Below are 25,704 nucleotides of genomic sequence, written 5' to 3' on the forward strand. Positions count from 1 at the left end.
ATGCAAATTTAGAAATTATTATTATAATTTAAATAGAAATACAGTACAGTTCACCATTGTGTGGAAGACTGTGACCAGGTTATCTCCTTTGTGCCTTGTTCAGTCTGCTCTCCAGGTGCTGTTGATGGGCAATTTCAAGGCCCAGCCCTTCCTTCTGATGGCTGTTTATCTTTTTACCAGACTTGGATGGGACAGCCCTTGAAATAGAGGACACCTTCAAAATAAAAGACAGTCCTCTGGCAACCCTTCAAACAGGGAATTGTCCTTTATAAAAGAGGATACCTGGCCATCCTAGCCCTCATTTGCAATATAGGGACCTGCAACAAAAAGTTGCAGTGTATGTTCCCTCCTAACAGAAGCGGAGCCACCACTATTCAGGAGTCAGCAAGGCATTCCTGCCATGCAAGACATCCCATTTCCCTCCCTGCCCCCGAGTTTATTGTTCTTTTAAAACTGCCAGTCAACATTCCATGGTCACTTAAGCATGCTTGGTTCTCACTGGGCTGTTTTGAGGGGATGTTCCACTCCACACAGTTCGTTTTAGTATTGGTTTTTTGGTACTTCTGCAGACCAGCATGCTGATACCTCCCTTTTGTTTCGCAGTGGCCCCATTTCTGTTGGCACTTACCACCTGAGTTCACTAGTAGACGGAATAATAATACTGACCTTCCTTACAGAACTGTTGTAAGAATTACTGGGTTAATGTGCAAGAAGTGCTTTGAAGACTCTAGAGCCATTAAAACAATAGGTGATCCCTGTATCCAGAACCACTGCTTTACTACGCTGCTCCTCAGCTTATGCTGTAACATTGTTTATGGCTGTAACATTGTCCATAATGACAAAATTAAACACTGCCCAAAATACAAACATTAAACATGAGATTTAATTATTATTTTAAGCAATCTGAATAATGTTTAAAGCACCACAATGTAAAGTGATGTCAAGCAAACAAAATGACAGAATGACCCTTTGGTGATGCACTTGATCTTCTCATATTTAAACATAGTATTTAATGGATCTAAATTCTCCCTCTCTGTGTGTGTTTTAATGTCAATAAATCCGTGTGGAGGGGAGTTGTCTTAAACAACCCTATTTTCCATCTTGCTCTAAACCTCTCTATCAGCTTTGCCACAGATTTAATTTGGCAGCACAAAAGAATTAAAACAATATAATAATAAGGGAGCATTCTTGAAACCTCTTGCAGCAAATACACTGGCTGTTTCTTAACACACACACCCCTCCTTGTCTGGCAGTTAGCTAGTCTGTGGGCCCTTCATCTCCATCCTTTGTTCCTGCTGCTGTTTCACAGGAGTGAAACAGAGATGTAGAGCCTGCCAGATGAAAAAGTCCCTTCTTGAACCATCCTTGCATTGCTGAAAGTATGCGCAAGCCATCAAGCAGTGTGCAGATATCTTTGTCAAGCAAAATTTATCTGGGCACAAGGCAGGATACCGTTCACATGGTCCAGCAGTAGAAAGGGTCCCAGCCAGTCATCAAAGGTTTGGCTTGATTTATCCTACCTCCCCGTATTTGGGAGCACGGGACTGGGATGATAATACAAATAGAGATGATGATGGCTATTGTCTGCGGCTGAATCTGGGAAGCTATTGCTTCTCTTGGTCTATCCAAGCAATTTGCACCTCTGCCCAGTGTCTGCTTGAACTTCTTGTCTAATGGAGCTGTCTAGGTTTCCACGGCAATAAGAGAAGGAACCTGCCAATCACTATACAGTGCATGTACCACATGTGGGATTTTTTTTCCATTTGGAGCAATAGAATCATAGAATCATAAATTCCCTGTTTCGTGATTTTCTGTAAAGAAGCTACTTTGGAGGAGAGACAAACAGTTCCAAGTACAAAAGCAACTGTTCCCCTGTTCCAAAAATCATGAATCATACTATTTGCAATGCAGTTTTCCTCTTGACTATATATACAAAAGGAGAATTGAAACACGAATTAAACAGATACGCAATTCATTTTTCTTCTGTTTTTCATGCTGCATGCTGCCCTCAGTAACCTTCTCAAGCTTGCTTTCTCCATGCAAATTATGAAAAGATAAAAGCAGAACTAAAATTTTGCTTTTAATGTAGGTCGTACATTAAAACTGCAAATGTTAGGATACTTTGAAGAACGTTTTGAGAAGTAACAAGGCAAATCATATGATTACAAAGTGCTGCACGTCAAAAAACAAAAAGTTTTGGGAGGTAGATATAAATACTGACTATAAAATACATTCACACAACAAATGGGAACTGTTGCCAATCTGTTCTCTGCTCTGGCATTCCTACATTGCAGACCTGTCTCTTAAGGTGCCACAGTACATTTAAGCAGAGCCACACCAGAGACTCAAATTGGTTTCACAGTCATTCCCTCTTGCGACAGAACTCTGTGGAAATTGAATTTCTATGAAGGGAGGCCTAGAGAACAGAATTCCCAACACCTCATTTAACTATAATTTCCAGGATTTGGGTAGGGGGGAGCTATAGTGTTTAAAGTGGTATAAATCTGGTACAAGTTTGTAGCCTAGACAGGGCCACTTTGCTGCTAAAGAGTAAGAAGTACTAAAATTAGAATTGTGGTGGGGAAAGGGGGAATCTCAAGAACTGTGCCACCGGATGGGAGAACAACATAGAAAGATGTGTGGAAATACAAGGTTGGAACCTACTGGATAATGCCTGTAACATCACATGGATGGGTTCTGCCTAAGGGAGTAGGACTGCAATATGGCACCTTTTAAGAAGTGTTTTTGTTTGTCAAAGCATTAGTAGCTCTTTCCCCAATCCAGCCAAAAGGAAGCAGACCTCTCTTTTCTTAGTACTCTAGCCACAGAGCTCAGATAGAGTCTTTTGTTCCTGAGAAACCCCTGTGACACTCTACATTAAGCAAAAAACCCGCAAAAAAACACCTCCTTTCTGGAGCGTCCTGCGTTCAGTTTCTTTGAAGGATTAGGAAGGGCTTCTTTACACAGCAGCCACGTGGTTTGAACTGAGGGAGTGCCTCCCTCCCTCCCTGGCATGTGTGCAAAGCGGGGGGGGGGTGAGTCTTGCTTTTGTAGCTTAACTTCTGCTGTACTGTTTTCTCGCAGCCCCCAGGAAGCTTCTGACTTACTTCTGAGTAGACATAAAATGTACGATTGTGCTGTAAGTCTGCAACCCTTGCCACACTTACGTGGGAGTAAGACACACTGAACACAATGGGACTCACTTCAGAGTAGACATAAGGTCACCCTGTAAGTCTGCAACCCTCGGCACACTTCCTTGGGAGTTTGCCCCATTTAACTTAATATGGTGCTCTGAAACAACAGAGGACGTTGCTTCTGAGCTTGTTTGGGTGGGGGATCAGATGTGTCTCCCTTCATTGCAGGGAGGCATTTTACTCTTTTCTCCCTTTATAATATATAAACTCTAAACTGGATATAAACTCTACAGGAAGGACAGGGAAGGGCGTACTGGGGGAGGCGTTGCCTGGTACATCAAAGAGGGCATAGTGTCGAGTGGACTAAAACACCTAAAAGGGGTAGGCTCCTCCACAGAAATGCTGTGAGTGACAATACCAGGCTCCAAAACTAATTTAGTGCTAGGAACATGCTATCGTCCTCCAGACCAGAATGCTTAGAGTGACCTTGAGATGGAAAACAAAATCAGGGAGGCCTCCAAACAAGGAAGTGTTGTAATAATGGATGACTTCAATTACTCCCACATTGATTGGATAAATGCATGTTCCAGCCATGACAAAGAGGTTAAATTTCTTGATGCCCTAAACAATTGTGCCCTAGAACAGTTGGTCATGGAACTGACCAGAGGGGAGGCAACCTTGGATTTAATCCTAAATGTTGTCATCCGGGACCTAGTACAAGATGTAAATGTTGTTGAACCAATTGGAGACAGTGGCCACAGTGCTATTAAATTTAATATATATTTAAGTAGAAAATTACACAGGAAGTCCAACACAGTCACATTTGACTTCAAAAGAGGACATTTCTCTAAAATGAGGGAACTGGTGAAAGGGAAGTTAAAAGGGGGGAGTCCAAGTTGATTAAATCCCTCCAAAATGCTTGGAGATTACTCAAAACCACAGTAATAGCAGCCCAGCTAAAATGTATCCCACAGGTTAGGAAAGGTAGCACCAAGTCCAAGAGGCCAGCATGGTTAACGAGCAGCATCAAGGAAGCTATTAGAGAAAAGGCAGCTTCTTTCAGAAAATGGAAGTCTTGCCCAAATGAAGAGAACAAAAGGGAGCACAAACTTGCGCAAAGGAGATGCAAACAGACAATAAGAGATGCAAAAAAAGTACTTTGAGGAGCATATCACTAGGAACATCAAGGGCAACAATAAAGAATTCTTTAAAAATATCAGAAGCAGAAAACCAGCTAGGGAGGCAGTTGGACCATTGGATGACAATGGAGTTCAAGGAGTACTGAAGGAGGACAAGGAGATTGCAGAGAAGTTGAATGAATTTCATCTGTCTTCACTGCAGAAGATATAGGACAGATACCTGTGTCTGAACTGATGTTTTCAGGAAGGGAGTCTGAGGAACTGAGGCAAAGAGTGGTGACAAAAGATGAAGTTCTCAACCTTATTGATAAATTGAAAGCAAATAAATCACCGGGCCCTGATGGTATCCATCCTAGAGTTCTCAAAGAACTCAGGTATGAAATTGTTGATCTTTTAACCAAAATATGCAACATGTCCCTAAGATCAGCCTCTATACCAGAGGACTGGAAGATGGCCAATGTAACACCAATTTTCAAAAAGGGATCCAGGGGGGATCTGGGAAATTACAGGCTGGTTAGCTTAACCTCTGTTCTGGGTAAATTGGTTCAAGGCATTATTAAAGATAAAATTAGTATGCATATAGAAGGATAAGCCCTGCTGAAAAAGAATCAACATGGCTTCTGCAAAGGTATGTCCTGTCTCACTAACCTTTTAGAGTTCTTTGAGAGTGCCAATAAATATGTAAACGGGGTGATCTGATAGACATTGTTTCTTGGACTTCCAAAAGGCTTTTGACAAAGTCCCTCACCAAAGATTCCAGAGCATACTTAGGAGTCATGGAAAAAGAGGACAGGTCCTCTTATGGATCAGAAACTGGTTAAAGAACAGAAAGCAGAGAATAGGAATAAATGATGAATTCTCCCAATGGAGGGAGGTAAATAGTGGGGCCCCACAGTGATATGTATTAGGACCAATGGTTTTCATCCTGTTCATAAATGATCTGGAATTAGGAGTGAGCAGTGAAGTGGCCAAGTTTGCTGATGACACCAAATAATTTAGGGTGGTTAAAACAATAAAGGATTGTAAAGAGCTCCAAAAAGATCTCTCTAAATTGGGAGAATGGGCATCTAAATGGCAAATGCGGTCCAACGTAAGCAAGTGTAAAGTGATGCATGTTGGGGCAAACAATCCCAACTTCAAATATAGCCTGATGGGATCTGAGATAGCAGTGACCGACCAGGAAAGAGATCTTGGCGTTGTGGCCGACAACTCAATGAAGATGTCAACTCAGTGTACGGCCGCTATAAAAAAGGCAAACTCCATGTTAGGCATAAGTAGAAAAGGAATGGAGAATAAAACTGCCAGTATCATACCGCCCTTATAGAAAGCTATGGTGGGGCTACACTTGGAATACTCTGTCCAGTTCTGGTCACCACACCTAAACAAAGATATTGTAGAGCTGGAGAAAGTGCAGAAAAGGGCAACTAAAATGATGAAGGGGCTGGAGCATCTCCCCTATGAGAGAAGGTTACAACGGCTGGGATTGTTTAGCTTGGAAAAGAAGGAGGGCAAGGGAAGCCATGATAGAGGTCTACAAAATTATGCATGGTGTGGAGAATGTGGATAGGGAGACATTTTTCTCCCTCTCTCAAAATACTAGAACCTGGGGTCATCCTATGAAGCTCATTGGAGGGAGATTCAGGACAGACAAAAGGAAGTACTTCTTCGCACAGCACATAGTTAAACTATGGAATTCCCTACCACAGGATGTAGTGATGGCCACCAATTTGGATGGCTTAAAAAGGGGGTTGGACAAATTCCTGGAGGAAAAGGCTATCAATGGCTACTAGTCTTGATGGCTATGTGCTACCTCCAGTACCAGAGGCAATGAGCCTATGGACACCAGTTGCTGGGGAACATGGGTGGAGAGTGCTGTTGTGCTCATGCCCTGCTTGTGGGTTCCTGGTCGACAGCTGGTTGGCCACTGTGTGAACAGAATGCTGGACTAGATGGACCCTTGGTCTGATCCAGCATGGCTATTCTTATGTTATGATTGGACTAGAATTGGGAGGAGCCAGGGGTGGGGCTCATTAAGGACTGCCTCCCTCCCTCCCTCCCTCCCTCCCACCCAATAATTCATGTAGTGGCATGTTAATAACGTGATACAGAAAAAGGAAAAGGGAAGGGAAAGGGAAAATAAAGAAATCCATGTACCAACTCTTTTCAAAATATGAGGTTACATAAAGGAACTGCAGAAGGCAGTTCTGAGAGGGGAGGAGCCTAATGGCCGTTAATCTCACTGTCTCAAGTTTGCCGTTGAAGGCAGCCAAGTGAAATGGTCGCTGATGGAAACAGTTCTGGGAGGGGAGGAGCTAAATGTCAGTTGGTGTCAGCCAAACCGGTAGAGGAGGCCTCACTGTCTCACCTCTCCCTCTTTATGCAGCCAGGTGGAATGGCCATGTTTACTCTCTGGTTAACAGTGTGGGATGGAAGGGAAGCAATGCACTGGCATTTTGCTTCCATGTACATGAATTTACTCACAAGGAGATGCATATCATCCCTCCCCTGGCAGGTATTTAACTTCAAGATACCAGGGGAAGGGGTGAAACAACCTGAAGAACTTTAAGGAATGCACGTGCATCCTAACAAAATGTTAAAAACATATCCCAACTTCTCCCCAGAGGTCAAACAAAGGCAGTGATTTCTCAGAGCTGGGTACCAGAAAATGGAGACTCTCCCTAGTAAATAAGGACAATTGGAACATATGACGTTGCGTTTAGTGCAAAAACAAAAATGGGCCTTGTGGATCCTTAAAGACCCTTACTAATGTTATTATGGCATAGGTTTTTGTGGACTAGAAGCCCACTTCATCAGATGCATGGAGTGTTTTTCTAAGTTGTCAGATATATATGTACATGATATAAAGGGGGAAAATGTAAAGATTGGAGTTTAACAGTAATGAAATTCAAAGTACAGTCTCTGACAATTCAGTTGGAGCTTAAATGTATGCAAAATGAACCTTCACAGAAGCAGTAATTGGTGAAAACACCATCATCTTACCATTGCTGAGTAAATTAACTCAGTAGTAGGATAGGAAACAGTTGTCTCTGTTCAGACCCAAATGAATAAAATTGAACATTTTGAGAAGTTGCAATTAATGCCTCATATTTTACAGGACAAGGCATGGCACTGAGCAACTTAGGACATCACAGCTGCATGACACTTTTCTGGTGACATTCAAAATGAAAGGATACTTTCAGCCTGTCTCTGGTAGCTTTCATAACTTGCTTCCACACTAGGCCTTTTCTCTACAAGTGCCATCCTTTGTTCATTCACTTTTTATGGAGCATCCAGACAATGTAATCGCCAAATTGAAGTCCTCTGTCTAATTTCAAAGCTGATTTGTTTCAATTTTTATTTTTGGCTATAAAATGCAATAACAGCACCAGCCTGTCCAGAGTGAACAGGCAAAGTGTTATTGAGACATTTAAGGGCTACTGTGTCTTTAATGAAAAGTTCCTTGTTAATTATTTCCTATTCAGAGCTCCTTAATTGCATTTTATTTACTCAGCTTCTGATCTCCTGGTGATCTTTAATTACTGATTTCCTTATATTATTTCCCCATGTTTTTGCTTTATAGTACTATTTTGTTATAAAAGAAAAAACAGGAAAACAAATTCAAGGAAACAAGTAATTAAAAACCCCTTCCTCTGCAAATAATAGAGCCTGACTAAATACGGCTCAATTCACCACTAAATGAATTAGTGCTGTGCTGAACATGAAGAAATAAAATGGGCTGTTGCATGGCACACAGGACAAACAGGACAGTTTCTATACAACAAAATAAATAGACATCAGAAATGCCAATATTCAGAAACTAATGGAGGAACATTTCAACCTCCCAGGACATCCTGTAACTGACCTTAAAGTGGTTATTATGGAACAATGGAGCTTTAAAAAGGGACTGCAACATGAAACCACTGAAATGCAATTCATTAACAGGTACACTTCTATCACATGTTGATTAAATTATGATAAAGATTTCTTAACACACCACATGCATTAATTAGCTTATAAATGGCAAGATGCCTGTCTTATCCCCAAATGTTTTTGTGAATGGCTACTGTCAATAATATAATTATCACTGTCTTTACTTTCTGCATTTCATTTTCCTAATCTCACAGTTAGCAATTCTCTCCCTCCCCCCCCCCCCAATGTGCATATACACCTGTAGTTCAGGACAACACTTAATGCATCTGCTGAAGCGGACTGCAGTCCACTAAACCTTATGCCATAATACATTGATTAGTCTTTAAGGTGCTATAAGATCCTTGATGCTATTGAAAAGTATGTCTGCTGAATCACATTTACTTCTGAGTAAACATTATAGAAGATTTTGGCCATGGGGGCTGGGCATCACTGGATAATATAGTGATATATTAAACACAATATGGAATCTTTGTTTCAGTTCTGCTAATTGTGGAAAAGCAAAGCTTCAGCAGCACTAAAGGGATCTAGTGTGGAAGCAACCATAAATAATGGAGAAATGGGAAAAAGGAATGAAAACTTAAGGCTTCAGCAAGAATCCTTGGATTCTTATTTCATTTTTGCCAGTATGCGTTGCTGATGAGTGCTGCCCTTTAATGCTACCTCTCATAAATTAAGACTTATGTAAGTTTGGCTCTAGCTTCCTCTCTAAAGTTTCAAATTGGGCCTTACGTTTCTCATTCAATTCTGTTCTTTTTTGGTTATTCTGACCCCCTCCCCAGAACCCTCCTTTTCTCATGCGTAATCAAGATGTACTTGTGAATGAGATGAAATCTCACTATTTTCAAGAACGTCTGTGTGTAGGCCGAGCGTGGGAGATAATTTCTTTCTGTACACTGCGTATTTGCTAACAGTCTGTGCAGCACGGGGCCTGACTGTGCGGCTTATATTTTCTTCTAGCACCATGTGGGTGAATCTTGAATCATTTCAGCTTTTATTTTCATAAGGCCTGTGTGGGTGGACAAGTATGACTCAGTATTTTTTTCTGCAGACAAAAAGACTGCATGGCCCATTTTGGAAGGCTTCACATTGAGGTCTCAATAATTCTTTCATCTATAGCTTTGTCTTTTTTGTAGAGGGAAGCCTCCAGCGTTAACAGTTTTAAGACACAGTTTTAAATAGAATGTGAACACCCACATATTTATTAATAATTTCCATAAGGTTTTTTATGTCTCTTTCTAAAGATGTTTAGAGCCAGTTCTAATTTATTTTGTTCATTTAATTTTTTACCTCAACCAGTCCTAGACATCTTGAGCTGATATCAATAGAATCACGCAACTAACAAGTTCTGTGTGCCCATGGCCGGTGTCAAGAATAGGCATGTTTGGGCAGTTGCTGAGGGCCAATGTCCCAACAGGGGCCCACTGACAAGAACCCCCTGGAATTGCTCCTCTCCAGCAACAAGTGGTAGCAATGATGAGAAAGGGGATGACAATGGCAGCTGGTGACAATGGCAGTGAGAAGGTAGACTTACTGAGGGAGGTGGCCCATTGGGGGGTGGGGTGCCCAAGGGCCCTAAAAATCCTGGAGTTGGTACACTGTGTGCCCAGCATGAACATAACAAGAGCCTTGTTGGATCAGACCAAGGGTCCATCTTGTCCAGCATTCTGTTCACACAATGGCCAACCAGCTGTTGACAAGGAATCCACAAGCATGGCTTTAGGATTGTATTTTTCTGCTGCCTAGGAAGGAAAGGAAAGGAAAGGTTCCTCCTGTGCAAGCGAAACTGCGGCCTAAATGATAGGAAAATGTGTTGGCATCCTTGGCCCATCTTTCTTCCCCCTCTAGGTGTACACAGTGTTGCAACTTGGTGGTGTGAGAGCTTTACAAAGAGGACAATATCACTCACCTATAAATCTGATTGTGAACTGCTTTGAGAACCATTATAGTTGAAAATGAAAAGGGGTATACACATATTATTAAATACATACTGTACTACATAATAGAGCATAAGGGAAGAGGTTTTTTTTTTAGTATGTTTTGCATAATGGATTTGTCTTTGAGCAAGTTGTATGCATGGCCTATTCCAGGGGTGGGCAACTTGTGGTCCTCCAGAAGTTTTGGCCTACTTCTTCCATAAGTTCTAGCAAATATAGCCAGTGGTGAGGGATGATGGGAGTTGCAGGCCAAAAATCTGGAGGGCCACAAGTTGCCCACCTCTGGCCTATTCCCATAATATCCACCTTTAATTTCAATTTTCTCTGTAACCCTAAATCAGCTTACAAAAAATGCTGCTGTCACAAAGAGTCTCCTACTGAGTAATCAATGGACTTAGGATTGGAATATTAGATGCATAACCTGTTTCCTGTCTGATGCTATGGCATTATTGAATCTAAGTACGTGTGGATGCGGTTATGTCCTATTTTATTAGCAAAAGTTTTTGTTCATATGCTTTTACTCTCTAGCTGGCTTCCCAAATGCTCATGCAAGTAACAATACATACAGTATTGGAGAGAAAATAGCTTTTTCAAAGTTGGTTGGTATAACAGAGGCAACATTGCCTGTGGTGTCCATAGTTATCCTTTTATCATCAAGATTTACAGGTTTTTGTAGTGATTCAAAACATGCAACACCTGTTTGACTAGAGATGAGGCAAGTCATCTGATGACACAGGGGTCAGGCAAGGGCCACTACCAAGAGCCAGAAGCAGGTAGACAGAGGAAGAAATACAAAGGATTGGTGAAGAAAACCATATTGTCCCAACCTCAAGGATTGAAGGACCAGTCAAAGGCTTCAGTCAGAAGCACACTTAGGGTGCAATCCTATGCATGATTAGACAGGAAAAAGTCCTACAACTCCCAGCATCCCTCCAGCCAGTCCTGATGCTGGGACATGTTGGGAATTGTAGGCCTTTTTTCTATCTAAACATGCAAAGAATTGCAGGCTTACTGTAATTTCCACTCAATTTAGTGGAACTAACTTCTGAGTAAATGTGCAAAGGATTGGTTTGTTTCCCCAAACTGCACCAGAACAGGTGAAACCCCCAAAGGTGGGGACCTACAGAAGCATAAATATAAATAAGTCCCACAGCAGCTTCTTTCTCGTCTATCTGACAATACACTCTGAATCTCAAAGTAACGAGTGTGCCTGGAATATACAGGAAATGGGAAGAGAGTCCTATAGATCTATAAAAAGCTATATTGTTTGAGTATAGTGGTACTGAACAAACAGGACTATACTGAATCTCCACTGCGGCTGGCTTAGTATCCTTATTCAGGACAAATCCATAGCCTGCTTATTCCAGAGCTTGAGACTGCTCTAAAATGAACAGTTTGAAAATGGCAGCCAAAGACATTTTGCTGTATCGCATATTCCAGATGAACGGAAGGGTGAGGGTGTACGTATGGCATCAAGGCATTCAAACTTAGTGTATCTGAAGCAGCTGCACTGGCAGCCTACCAGGTGCCCAAACGCTATTTTTAATTACCATAAAATGGAGCAGATTGCAGCTGGCCTCACTGAATAGCGAGGTTTGGCTTATGAGATGGAGAGTTCCTTGCAGCTGGGACTTGTCACGCTGCAAAGAGAGGACAGGTCTCAGAGGCAGCATCATGCTGTCAGTCAGCATCTAAAATGTCAGAACTCACTCTGTCAGGCACCATCTTTTTTCTAAGCCCAAACAATACCAAAAGTGCAAGAGCCACCATTTCACTGAATATGAAGCTGGTTCCAATGTACATATGAAATAGGGTCCTCCGTAATCCACAGCTGTGGCCTCATTGGTGCCTTTTTTTTCCTGCAAAGCCACAGACAGAACATACTGATGTCCATGAGGACTCCAAATTTCCCTTTCTCTTGTCTTGTATTCTGAGGGGTGGGAGCGGGGGTGTGTGTGTGTGTGAGAGAGAGAGAGAGAGAAGGATCTGTGCCTGGAAAAACAAAACAGAGCAAGAACTGGGTTTTAGGAAATTCAGAAACACTGTGTCTGTAAAGGCCACAATCCATCGGTATAGGCACTGTAGTAGGTACCGCTGCAAGGCATGAAGAAGGCCTGCTTGCCAAATAAAGCAACCTAAGAGGACAGAGGAGGGGCCGCGGTGGCTTAGTGGTTAAGACGCTGAACTGCAGACTGGAAGGTCGGCAGGACAGCAGTTCGAGACCCGATTGCCGCATGACGGAGTGAGCTCCCGTCTTCAGTCCTAGCTCCTGCCAAACTAGCAGTTCGAAAGCAAGAAATTGCAAGTAAATAGGTACCGCCTCGGCGGGAAAGGTAACAGCGTTCCGTGCACCTCGGTGTTCAGTCATGCCGGCCACATGACCACGGAAGCGTCTTCGGACAGCACTGGCTCTTCGGCTTAGAAATGGGGATGAGCAACGCACCCGAGAGTCGGACACAACTGGTTGGGGACACCTTCTAAGAGTACAGAATCACCTACCATGCTGGGACCTAGTGGGTGAAGATTCACACTCAGGTGCTGGGATATAAATCTTAAATTTTATAACCTTTTCTCCATGAATTGCTGTCCCTTCACTTCAACTTTCCAGATACAGAAGAGGGGCGGACAGAAGGTATACCAGGATCTACTGGTAGATCTTTGAGTGATTTGCAGGACATTGGCAAAGATTTCTGACTCCCAATTGTTTAACAATGTCAACAACAAAATGACTCTCCCCTGCCAACTGTATTGCTGAAACGTAAAAACAGGCTGCGGCTGACCAGGAGTGGATTTTGTGTGTGAAAGAAATGTGAATTCAATTCAGTTCCAGTACTCAAAACTAATTCCTGGACTGAGAATTCTTTCATTCAGTGTATGTCTTTTGCGTCTGATTCTTGCTGGCAGATCCTGGGATTGGAGTAAAAAAAAAAAATCAAGTAGATCCTGCAAGCCTGAGGTTTGTCCACCCCTTCTCTAGAAGATGCCAATGTTGACAGTGCTGTTTGGCCTCCAAAGAGGACAGCTCATTTTAGGCAACTCCATCACAGGCAGACGTCCAGATTGAACTGGATATCTGGCACATCTTCAGTTTTCTGAAGTGCTTAGCATTAAGGAAAGCAAAAACAATTTTTTTGTTAATGATCATATTTAATTACATTCATTCAATGGGTGTGAATATCTTATGCACTGCAGTGACTACGTTAGTCACAGTTCCTGCAGCTTGAGCCTAAGTTTGTTTACCCAGAAGCAAATGCCACTTGAAATCTTTGGGCCTGAGGGAGCAATCCTATGGCCGCTACTCAGTGGCTAGACGGCCATAGGATATGTCAGTTTCTGGGAACTGATCTCAGAGTCCGTGCTCTGAAGTTAGTTCCTGGAGAACCAACCTTCCCTCCCTGCTGCGCTGTCTCACAGACAGCTCAGAACGGCTCCACACTCGGAAGAGGAGTGCGGAGCAGTGAAAACGGGGCGTTCCGGGGGGCATTCCAGGTCGGGGAAGGCAGAAATGCCAGTACCACGCATCCTATGTCTTGTCTGGCAGCCCCCTCTCCTGCTCTGCCTTTCTGTGGCTAGACAGCTGAAATCGGCTGTCTAGCTGCAAATGCAGGGCAGCTGAAGCATGGAGGGGACGATCCCCTCCGCGCTTCTCCTGCCCTGCATTGGTGGTTGCCTCCGAGTTCAGAAGCGGCCGCCTATACCCATAGGATTGCGCCCTTAATATGTTTAGCATTGCAACATGTTTCCCTGTTCATGTACCTGTATTACCCCTAGAATTATCAATCGCCACTTAATGCATAAGTGTTAGCACTTATATTGGAACATCATCATTGTTCCATAGCACACAATGGATGATTTCAACATTTAATTTTTGTGAACCACCCAGAGAGCTTCGGCTATTGGGTGGCATAGAAATGAAATAAATATTTTTCTACAGAGCATAATACCAGACACCACAGAAGCAAGATATCCTTTATTTAAACAGCAACACAATTCTGGTTGGGGAATCCCCAGAGACACAAATCATTTCACCTTGCCTTTCAAGCTAATTTTTTTTTTTTTGTTAGCCTGCACTTTCTGTGCACAGATCCTCAACCACACGGAAACATTTGCCTGTGATAGGTTGTATCAGAATCTGTTGCCCACAGCGGAAGGTTGAAATTATATTCAAAACCATCTCCAGAAGTTGCATGATGAACCAGTCCTCCTGCTGGTGTTGTTCTTCCTGCCTCTTTCCTTGCCATAAGCATCTTCAAATCTCTGCAGAAATATAATAAATTGATGGCTTCAAAAGGTAACACGCAAACTGTGGAAGGATATAGAAAAAGTGAATTAAAAATAAGCAGAAAGGTGTGCAGATACATACAAATAAATAAACATGTTAAAAATGTTTTGATGGAAAGGGATGCATATATATTTATTATTTATATACGCGCACCGTGGAACGCAGCAGCATTACACACTTAGCTGTTTTCCCTCAGCTCTTTGGTGTAAGAACCCACGTCAGTGTTCAAGGTTAGGGCACCGCGCTGCGTCCTGCCACCCCGGCTGTCATAGCTCCCCTACTCTCGGACTCCGACGAAACGAAGTCAAGAGCTTCGGGCTACTTCGGCCATTTCCGTAAGGAGTCCGTAAGAGAGCGAGAGAGGCGCGGACCAACACTGACGGCGTCCGACGAGCGTTCGAGGATTTTTGTTTTGTTTTGTTTTTTGCAATCGCTCTGTCCTCGCGGCACCTTCCTTCATCAGCACGTGACGACTCCGGGAGGGGGAGGAGAGGGCTGAAACGGGGCGGAGCCAACGTGTGCCCGGGACCTTATCCGTTTGTTCAGCCTCGAGCTCCGCCCACGAGGGGGGGCCGAGAAAACGGAGGCTGTGCGGCGGCACGCGCTCGCCCCTCTTGGCTGTACGTTCGAGCCGCTTCCGGCAAGGATGCGCGCGCCTTGGCCCAGAACTTTGTTTCCTTGGCGCGCACGCGCGCATTTTGACGTGTGAGAGAGAGCGAGAGCGAGAGCGAGCGGAGTACGATTCCAGCCGTCTTGGCTTCGGGGGCGTTCGCTGCCTCCGCTCCGCGCTCTTCTCCGCCTCTTTATGGCGCATGTACCGAAGTGTACCTTACGTGACTGCCCCTCTCCGCCGCGTGCCCTTGCCGTTTGTCCGCTCTCCAGGAAGCGGGGGGGAGAGAGGGAGGAGGGAGCGGCGGCGGCGGCAGCAGCCGCGGGCGCGCGCCCTCTGTGGAAGCCGCGGGCGCGCGGGCGCGCGCTCCATGTAGGCGTCTAGCACGCGCGCTGTTGTTATTGGTGCTGCCGGCTGGCTGGCTGGCTGGGCTGGCGGCGGCGGCGGCGGCGGTTGGTTGGGGCTCTGAGGGGGAGGGGGGGCGCGAGAGAGAGGAGAGCGGGGTGGCTCAGTCAGTCAGTCAGCCGAGCGAGCGAGCGAGCGAGTTCCTTAAAGATGGCCGGAGCGGCGGCGGCGACGACGACGGCAACAACGACCGCGGCGGCGGCGGCGGCCAGCGCCGCCGCGACCAGCGCGACCCCGGTGTATTGTGTGTGCCGGGAGCCCTACGATGTGAGCCGCTTCATGATCGAGTGCGACATATGCAAGGACTGGTTCCACGGCAGGTAAAAGGGCCGGGTTGGCAGCCTCTTGTCCTCCTTCAAGGGAAAGCGGCAGCAGCAGCAGCAGCAACAAAACACTGCTTCCCCCTTCGGAGGGGGGAAGAGACCCTCGCCCGGCGCGGAGGGGGAAACAGCGAACAGAGGAAGACAATGAGGGAGAGGCCGGTCTGTGCGTGTTGCTGGTGCGCTTGTGTGTTTACGGGGCTCTCGCTTAACCAGGAAGCGGCGTTTGGGAGCCGTCGCTCCTGTATCCTCGATCTCTCCCCCCCCCCCCCCCGGGAGTTACATAAGGACTCCGGAGCAGAGGTTTCAGGGGGAGCGCTTTTGAGGAGTTCGGAGGTGGCCGAAAAGTTGCGTGTTTTTATTAATTCGGGGTAATTTCAAGCCTCGAGAGGAGGATTCTCTGAGCGTGTTTTAGTGTGTGGGGGTGTGTATTGAGGGTTGGGGGGCGCGCGTGTGGGGCTCCCTGACCTGTTCGGGCCCGTCCCCCATGAGTGGGGCTTTTGAAGGTGGTTTCCTGCCTGTTCGGGCTCACAGTGCCCGAGTTGCTTGCGCTACGCACACTTTCTGACGTTGTGCCCGTCGCCCACGCGTGAGTGGGTTTTCTTCTTTTTGTGTGGAGGGGGAGGTGTGAGCTTTGAGGCTAATAAAAAAGGCCACACGGCGCATTAGCGGTAGCCGCAGCCGCCTCTTGGCTGAGAGGGAGGATGGGGGGGTGGAATCCATGGGCATTTAAACAAAGGAGTAAGTTTCAGGGCTGCCTTGGTGGTGGCGCAAGTGGCTCTCTTCCCTCGGGTTGGCTTTGATCTTCCAACTACCTGGCCAGAGCCAGAAGCTGGCTGACGGTTTTGAAGTTTGGAGGAAGAGGCAGCGATCTGGGAATATTTATCCACGGAATCCCGGCTGCTGCTGCGGCTGTAAAGGGAAGTGCGCCTTGATTGACAACAGGACATTTAAATACCCCCCATTTAACAAAAACAGAGTCACGGTGGAGCTGGCGAGACAGCCTCATCTCCCTCTACTGGCTTTGGAGGGGAAGCTAATTTTAAAGGGCCAGACCCCACGTCTCTGTGTGTGCCCGGATCAGAGAGATGTATACTCAAAAAAGAAAAAGAGACAGAGATAACTGAAGGCGTCTGTAACCGTGCCTCAAGAGTCAAGTCACACAGAATGATTCCTGCAAATCCATTGTTCGCATTTGAATCCAGGCTGACTCCCGCCTCCAAAATGCACCAGCCTGCCATTGCAGGTGCACATGTTTTGTCACCATGTAGCTCTGTATTTGTCTTTAAACAGATTCAAGTGGGATCTTGACACTGGGATTATTAAGAAAAGCTGCAATTCTATACACACACACAAACACACACACGCTTACCTGGGAGTAAGTCCAATTAAACTGGGTTTGCTTCCCAGTCGACCTGCACAGGATTGTATTGTAAGTGCTCTCAGAAGTGCCTTATGGGATGGTGGTTCCATGACGCCAATAGGTGAAAGTACACCCCAGTGTTCATTTCAGTCATAAATGAAATGAACTTACTTCTGTTACTGCTGCATTTCTAAGAAAATGGTGAAAAAACAATTCTCCTGAATTAGATCAAAACATCTAAGCCCAGGGCTTCTAAATGGTTATGTAAGCAACCTTTTGATGCAGTTGAAGAAACCATCGCATGAATATTCTGTATCAGATTTTACTGAATAGCAAGAATATTTGTACTGATACTGCAGGTTTTATGTTGCAAAGTATTGTTGAACATTTTAAAAAGTTAGTTCAATTTAAAGTTGGAAAAGAAGGCATGTAGGGCAGTAGGATACTCCTGAGTTATGGTAGGGCAGATGTAAATTGTGAATTGTGTCCAGTTGAGGAGTGTATTGTGTAGTGGCTTTTAATTTCCTTTTTATTCATGTGTGTGCAAACAGCAGTAAAATGGAAAAAAAGAGGACAAACCAACCTCTACTTCTTTATATTGATCAGTGTTGCATACAATAACTTTAGATAACTACATCTAAATGACATACACCCCGACCCTAAACATCAGGGGTGGGCAGTGTCCTCCAGATGTTTTGGCCTGTATTTCCTATCAGCCCTAGCCAGCATAGCCAATAGTGAGGGATTATGGGAGTTGTAGCTGAAACATCTGGAGGGCCACACATTGCCCACCCTTGCTATACATGTTTATTCAGATGTAAGACCAGCTGCATTAAGTGGGGGGCTTAGGCTGCAGTCCTATACTTACCTGGGAGTAAGTCCTTTTGAAGTTGGTGGGCTTGCTTTTGAGTGGAGATGTATAGGATTGTCCTGTAAGAGCATTTGCTTGTATTTTAATATATGTTTCAGCATATAACTTGGCTCCTGAAATCAGAGTATGCAGCAACAAGATTGAGAACAGTATTGCTGTGGCTTTCTTCCTACAGTGGCCAACCTTGTGCCACAAGGAAGTTCACAAGCAACTTTCAGCTTAATTTGAACTGCTATAATGTTGGCTGCTTGGTTCGTTTTCTTATTATTTCTGTTGCTATTTGTTTACTGTTGTAGCACCCTGAATTATGTAGTTGGATTATATGTTGGTCACTTCTACTTGTTCAGGTACAAAATCTGAAACTGCTTGTAAACTCTCATTAACCTTTTAATTACCCCTTCAGCACCTAGAGTGTCAGAGTAAGCTAGGCATGATACCTTTTTATACCTTGGCTAAAATATTTTCTCCCCTGGTGACTTGCAGTGAATAATATCTGCATCTGGGATGCCCTGCATATAAGTTTTTTACAGGCCAGAGGGATACTTATTTGCTTTATTTATTACATTTCTATACCACCAAATAACTGATGCTCATGTTTAAAACTGAAACCTGTTTTAAATGTGACAAGAGTGTATAAGAATAACTAAGGGTGCAATCCAATGGAGATAGACATCAGCTTCCGAACTCAGAGGCTGATGTCTGTCCAATGCAGGGTGGCCAGAGCATGGAGATGTTCCTCACCGCCATGCTCTGGCTGCCCTGCATTTTTGGCTAGATGTGCGATTTTGTGCATCTAGCCGGAGATTTTGGAGTAGGAGTTGGGGGAGGCTGTGCGGTACATAGAAAGCCTCGTACAGTGGCTTCTGCAGTCTCCTCCCCGCTCCTGAGACCACCCCCTTTTCACCCTCTCCGCGCTCTGTTTCCAAAGGTGGAGAAGTAGCCAACATTGAGCTGGCTATGGGGGGAGCGGGTGGAGAGTGCGATTTCTAGGAACCGAGCTTGGAGCCAGGGCTCTAACCTCAGTTCCCAGAAACCAAAAAATCCTGTGGCCCTCTAGACAGTGGCTAGTGGCTATCAGATTGCTCCCTTAAATATGTAGCATTCTATACACCTGTTGTCTCACTTAAACCTGCAGTTTGTCTACACTTGAACTGCTTGCATGGCAGGAATGTTTTCATACATGCTAGTGTCGCATTTAGATCAGGCCTGTGATCTTAATCTGGCATGCAAAAAGGCAAATCTTGAAACTTCATTTATATGCAAGTAAGCTGTTTTGGTTCTTGTTCAAATATATATAATTTTCATATACTGTTTGTTACCATTGTTTGTTACCATTGTTCCTTGCTTTCAGTTTAAGCAAGGAACATATTCTTAATTCATACATCATGAAAACTTACTTTTAAAGAGTCTACCATAATATAATACTGACAGGCAATGTCTTAGAGTATAGTTAGTTCATTTGCATAGTTTTTCCAAGGTTTTGAGCTTAACTTTTATTATAAGAGAACAAGCTTAAGCTTTTATACTATCTGCATAATACTTACTGCTGAATTCAGTGGTATGTTCTTCCAATAAACATATTTAGAAATAGGCTGTAAAATGCAGTAAGCCAGGGTCCCCAACCTTGTGGGCACATGTGGAATTCTGTGAAAGTGTCATGGGCACTGAATGTGCATCAGACCACTACCACACTTGTCTGTATGGACAGAAGAAGAAAAACCTGATTTAGTGCTTTCACCACTGCCACAGTACAAAAACATGGATCAGAAGCAGGGGTCCTCATGATTTTGACATGGAGTATCACCAAAGCTACCATCAAATGACAGAACACATCTGTGGACACAGACGTCTTATGATTTCATTGTGGCTTTGGGAAGGACCCCAGTAAAGATCATGAGGCTCAGTAAGGATCTCTGTCTCAGATCCACATTTTTTACCATAGTGGTGTTGGAGAGCACTGGATCTGTTTTGTTCTTTCATTTCAGATCACAGAGAAAGATGTGATCTGTCATTTGATGGCTTGGATTCCATGTAAAAATCATGCAGGTCCATCTTTAATTTGAACTCAGATTCAGAACTAACCACTGGGGGATTGGTGGTTAGGACCATGGCTCCTGACCATGGTTAAGGAATGTTCATAGCCCAGGAAATGGGGCTAACTCTTTGCTGGCAGAAGAATGTTTAGTTGAAGTTAGCCAGAACATGACTGAGTAGGGGGAAGTGACACAAGGATGCCCCTCTGCCCCTGAGGACAAGCTTATGAAGGGGCAAAGGAGGACCAGGGAAACTGAGGTGGTGGGTGGAAGCCATGTGGGCAAAAAATCCCAACTTCAAGTATAACCTGATGGGATCTGAGCTAGCAGTGACCGACCAGGAAAGAGGTCTTGGGGTTGTGGTCGACAGCTCAATGAAGATGTCAACCCAGTGTGCCGCTGCTGTAAAAAAAAGGCAAACTCCATGTTAGGCATAATTAGAAAAGGAATGGAGAATAAAACTGCCAATATCATACTACCCTTATACAAAGCTATGGTGCAGCCACACTTGGAATACTGTGTCCAGTTCTGGACGCCTAAACAAAGTTATTGTAGAGCTGGAAAAAGTGCAGAAAAGGGCAACTAAAATGATGAAGGGGCTGGAGCATCTCCCCTATGAGAGAAGGTTACAGCAGCTGGGATTGTTTAGCTTGGAAAAGAAGGAGGGCAAGGGAAGCCATGATAGAGGTCTACAAAATTATGCATGGTGTGGAGAATGTGGATAGGGAGACATTTTTCTCCCTCTCTTAAAATACTAGAACCTGGGGTCATCCTATGAAGCTGATTGGTGGGAGATTCAGGACAGATAAAAGGGAGTACTTCTACACACAGCACAGGATGTAGTGATGGCCACCAATTTGGATGGCATGAAAAGGGGGTTCGACAAAGTCCTAGAGGAAAAGGCTATCAGTGGCTACTAGTCCTGATGGCTATGTGTTACCTCCAGTACCAGAGGCAGTGAGCCTGTGTACACCAGTTGCTGGGGAACATGGGTGGGAGAGTGCTGTTGCACTCATGCCCTGCTTGTGGGTTCCTGGTCAACAGCTTGCTGGCCACTGTGTGAACAGAATGCTGGACTAGATGGACCCTTGGTCTGATCCAGCATGGCTCTTCTTATGTTCTTATGTGGCTGGAGATCTGGAATGACAGGAATTGGGGAGACTGAAGACCCCCCCCCCATCAGTAGCCACCCTTTAGCCTCTTGTGCTCTTCTGTTTTTTTACACTACCAGCAGGCATGGCCTGAATATCAACGTTTAGTTGCTTGGAGGCTTGCTCAGAAATGCCAGGTCTGCTTTATACTGGCTGGTGCAACTGATCTGGGCTCAGGAATGTCTCTTGCTATGGATTGGAGGAGGCAGGTGGGTGGATAGGCTAATGGAAATTCCCCCCCCCACACACACACACACCTCCAGAGGTTCCCTTTGGTCTCCTGCCTTTGCCTTGTGTCTAGGTCCCTATGTTTGCCTTGTCCAACTACGGCTACTTGCTCACTTACAGAAGCCTAGCTTTGTCTAGCTTCTTTTCTTCTACCTTTTGTTGGTGTTCAGAATGGAAGGGAGGGTCAGAATTGAATGGAAGAAGATGACATGTTCAAGCTATGAAATGCAGGCAGGTCCAAACAGAGTAAGGAGGGACTACCTGCAGCAGAAGGGAGAAAAAAGCCTGGGGTTTGCTTTTTGTTTTTTGCTTGGATATCATAGGTCTGCATGTGTGCCAGAGTTGGCCTTCACTGGTGCACTGATGCCTGAAGGTACCATGTTGAAGACCTCAAGGGTAAGCAATGTACTGGGCCTCAAGAGTTTGTGTTGTTCTATACTTAAACTATCCTCATTCATACTCAGGTGCCTACTTAAATGAATTGGCTTATCTACTTGCTTCACTGTTTGTGAAGAATGTATTGAACAATCTGTTCTTCAGAGTTGGCTGCCTCAGATCTTACATAATACTTCAGAATTAGTTCTGGAGACTATGTATTTAGAAAATGCTAATCTATATGATCACAGTAATCCACTGTGAGTGGTACACATGCATCCCCCGCTGAACTGGAAATCGTACTCATAGCCAAATCAGATGATCTGCGTTAGCACTACCAAAGCTGTCAGTCTGTTCAAGGAGGTCGATGCAGGGAACTGAATCAGTTTTGGTAGTCTGCTGGTTTGAAGATCCATCGCTAATCATCCTAACACTGGATGGGAACAATCTCAGGTTCTTGGTTGCAAGGGTGTTGGGAATTTGATTTGTCACCTTTAATACTGGTAATGCTTTCCAGCCTAGTATAAAATAATCTTTTTAGTGGGTTTAGAAGAATTGAGTCACCTCACAGATTGCTGCTTCTTCCTAAACACTTGTACGTCACCCTGCTGTGCTGGAGAAATGCTGTGATAATGTTCTAGTACAGCTATTGGTTTGCCCTATTCTAAATACTTAGTGCTGGTGTACCAAGTATAACTTTCAGAAGAAGGATACTGCAGCTTTAGATTTATATGTATTCTTGAAAGTGCGGTAGGACAGGCACCCATTCCCCCCCCCCCCCACATGCATCAGTAGCTATATATTCTATATAATGACAGTCTTGGTTTGTTTTCTTAAATTAGTTTTTATGAAACATCCAAGTAGCCATTCCATTTTCTAGCCCTGTTTGGTCTCTGACAAATCATGGAGCATTTACTGCTTTTGCAGTTGGCTAACATAGTCCAGATGTATTTCTTCTTTCGCTAGCATGATCAGGCTGGGTACTATTCTAGGTCTCCCCTCTCTTCTCCTCTCTCCTCAATAACCATCCCAGCTAGTAACACATCTTTTATATTTGTTAATCTAAATGTGCAATGTAATCCTATGCATGTTTACTCAGCAGTAAGTCCCACTGAGTTAGTTCAGTGAGGTTTACTCCTAACCGAATGTGCTTGAGACTCCTTCAGGTAAGGACTTTCTACAATTCGTGTGTTTTAGTTTAGAATTTTATGTATACAGTACTAGGCAACTTGTGGCCCTCCAGATGTTTTGGCCTACAACTCCCATCATCCCTCACCATTGGCTATGCTCGCTAGAATTGATGGGAGCCATAGGCGAAAACATTTGGAGCGCCACAAGTTTCCCACCCCTGCTTTAGACATAATATACTGCATTTGTACATTTTTAGCTTTCCTATTCAGTAGCAAATATAATCCTGCCTGTATCCTAAGACCTACTTTGGGGATCTTTCTCAATGATGGCCATTAAGATCAGCAAGGGTGGCACAAACCAGAGACAGGGCCTTCTTAAAGATGGCTCCAAATCTTTGGAACTCCCTTCCAAGCAACCTCTGCCATGCACTTTCAGCTGTTTTTTAGGCAGGCCTAGAAGACCTTCTTCAAGGCTGTGTTTGATTCCATATGTTGGCAGAACAGCTTTGTAAGTAACTCCTGGTCATCTGTTCTGATCACCAGTAATTTGTACCTTGTTTTTCACTTCTCCTGTATGTCCCATTGGGAAGGCATAGTCCTTAAACGCAGCTTTAAAATACTTTAAATAAATAAATATGGCAATAATGTTTGGTCTTGTTGGTGTAAATTCAGTTCCAAAAATGTTAAGTTCGTGAAATACTGCAGGTGCTTTATTAAAATATTCTAACTACAAGATGTTTTATTAATGTCAGCAGGATTCAGTCGAATCATTGCCAAGCTGGTGGAAGTGGTGTTTTTAAGCATCCTCATCTTTTAATAAGAATTACAGTGATAGTTGTCTCTTTTTGTTTGGGAATTCTATTGGAACAGCAGATTTTGCAAGTTTGCTTGTTGAATTTGCTAGGACACGTTAGGCAGGCCACTATCTTTGGTACCCCTATCTGTAATATGGACGATAATTATTTATTTATTACATTTCTGTACTGTCTAATAGCTTAAGTTCTCTGGGCAGTGTACTGGCTTACCTTACAGTGTTGTTGTAAGGATTACAACTAGATAATGCATGTGAAGTGCTTTGAACACTTAAAAGACCTACATATATCTTGAGTATTACTATTACTCTGAAGTGACGTAAGGCACAATCCTATGCATGTTTAAACAGAAAAACGTCCTACAACTCCTAGCATTCCTCAGCCAGCCATGCTGGCTAAGGACTGCTGGGAATTGTAGGACATTTTTCTGTCTAAACATGCATAGGATTGCACCCTTAGTTTGTTAGTCAGTAGTAGAATCAGTTTTCTAGTTGTTTGGTGAAATAGGTAGGATATAGATGGTGCATTGTCATAAAACGTATGATCGCTGCAGGTAATAAGGGCAACAGGACACATCTGTTTTTCATAATGAATACCTGCTGCATCTTAATTATCTCAAACTATTAGACTTACTATCTGATTTGTATGTCATAGTAACAAAGGATACTCTAATGTCTTATCTATAGCAGGAGTGGGCAACCTGCAACCATCAGCCTAATTTCAAAGCCCTCGTATGTGATCACTTCAGACCTCTGGCAAGAATAATTTGTCCCTTTCCTGACAGCCTGCTCGGCAGGAGGTAAGAGGAAAAGAGTGAAAAATATATAGCAGAAAGAGAAAAGAGGTCATGGTGACACACCCACTTTTGGCTCTGGCCCTGCCAACCGCCAACATCCAGCCCCTGACATTACCCACAAGGGAGTGCAGCTCTCGATAGAAAAAAGGTTGCTCACTTCTAGTCTATGGCTATGCTGTAATGTCTGTCTATGACCATACTGGCTGGGGATGATGCATTGTAGCCCATCTGAAGGGCACCAGATTGGGGAAGGCATGATATTTTTCAGTTGTTAAATAATTATTGCAGTTGGCTCAGTATTTATTATGAAATGGAATGAACAGACTTAGGGTGCAGTCCTATTGTGATGATTGTAAGCTTCCAAACTCGGCGGGTTATGGTTATCCTATGAAGGGCAGGAGGAGCGTTGGAGGTGATTTGTGCCTCCCCATCCTCCTGCCCTGCATTTTTGCTAGACAGGCTTTTTTGCCCACCTAGCAGAAGTGTTTTGGAGGGGGAGGGAAGGAGGCTGGAGAGGCATCAGAATAACTTGTATCCTGGCCTCTCCAGTCTCCTCCCTGCCCACTGAAATGCCCCCTTTTTCCCCCTCTGAGGTTATATTCTCATCCTTGGAGAGCAACCAGCATGGTTCTTTCCATGCCAGCTGCAAAGGGGATGGTGGTTGGAGCTCTGATTCCCAAACTCAAATCTGAGAATCCAAACTATCCTGTGGCCCCTCAGATACTGTCTAGAGGCCACTAGATCATTCCAGAACTTGGTTTAACCTGCACCTGTCAATCTAATAAATGAATACATTAAATACTTTGCTGTTTGACAGTATTTGATGGTTCATTGAGCAAGTATGTTTGGGCCAAATGTCCAATGGAGTTTATAAGAGCGGGTTGCATTTTTATTTTGCCCTATTCTTAAAAAAACAAAAACAAAACAAAAACCTAAATTTTCTTCAAGCATGTATAATTTGATATATTTGCATCCTCCTAATTATGGCAGCAGTCCAAGAAAAGTTCTGGCCAACCCTAATGCTTGTAGTCATAATATAAATGCTGTTTCTTTATCAAAGTGGTGTCCTTATCAAAGTTGAAGAAGAAACCTCTTCAGCTGTGCAGCTGGATCCTTTGTGTTATTCAGAAGTAAGTTGGGTGTAGTTCAAAGGAGCTTACTCTCAAGTAAGTGTGCATAGAATTACAAACC

General features: G+C 44.1%; 1 protein-coding gene across 6 annotated transcripts in view; it reads left to right on the forward strand.

Moving 5' to 3' along the window:
* The first annotated feature begins 15,119 nt into the window (after positions 1-15,119).
* The window catches only part of KDM7A (lysine demethylase 7A), a 67,951-nt gene continuing 57,366 nt past the window's right edge, over positions 15,120-25,704 (forward strand). For 3 of the 6 annotated variants that reach the window (XM_084809535.1, XM_084809534.1, XM_084809538.1), the window contains exon 1: positions 15,818-16,125. In XM_084809535.1, coding sequence (XP_084665661.1) covers positions 15,902-16,125 — 224 coding nt within the window. In that variant the 5' untranslated portion in view covers positions 15,818-15,901. The other 3 variants (XM_084809536.1, XM_084809537.1, XM_084809539.1) reach the window with 2 other exon arrangements.

Source organism: Heloderma suspectum, chromosome 7 (assembly GCF_057233095.1).
Source record: "Heloderma suspectum isolate Gila_16-S chromosome 7, 16-S_ref, whole genome shotgun sequence".
NCBI classification, from domain to species: Eukaryota; Metazoa; Chordata; class Lepidosauria; order Squamata; family Helodermatidae; genus Heloderma; species Heloderma suspectum.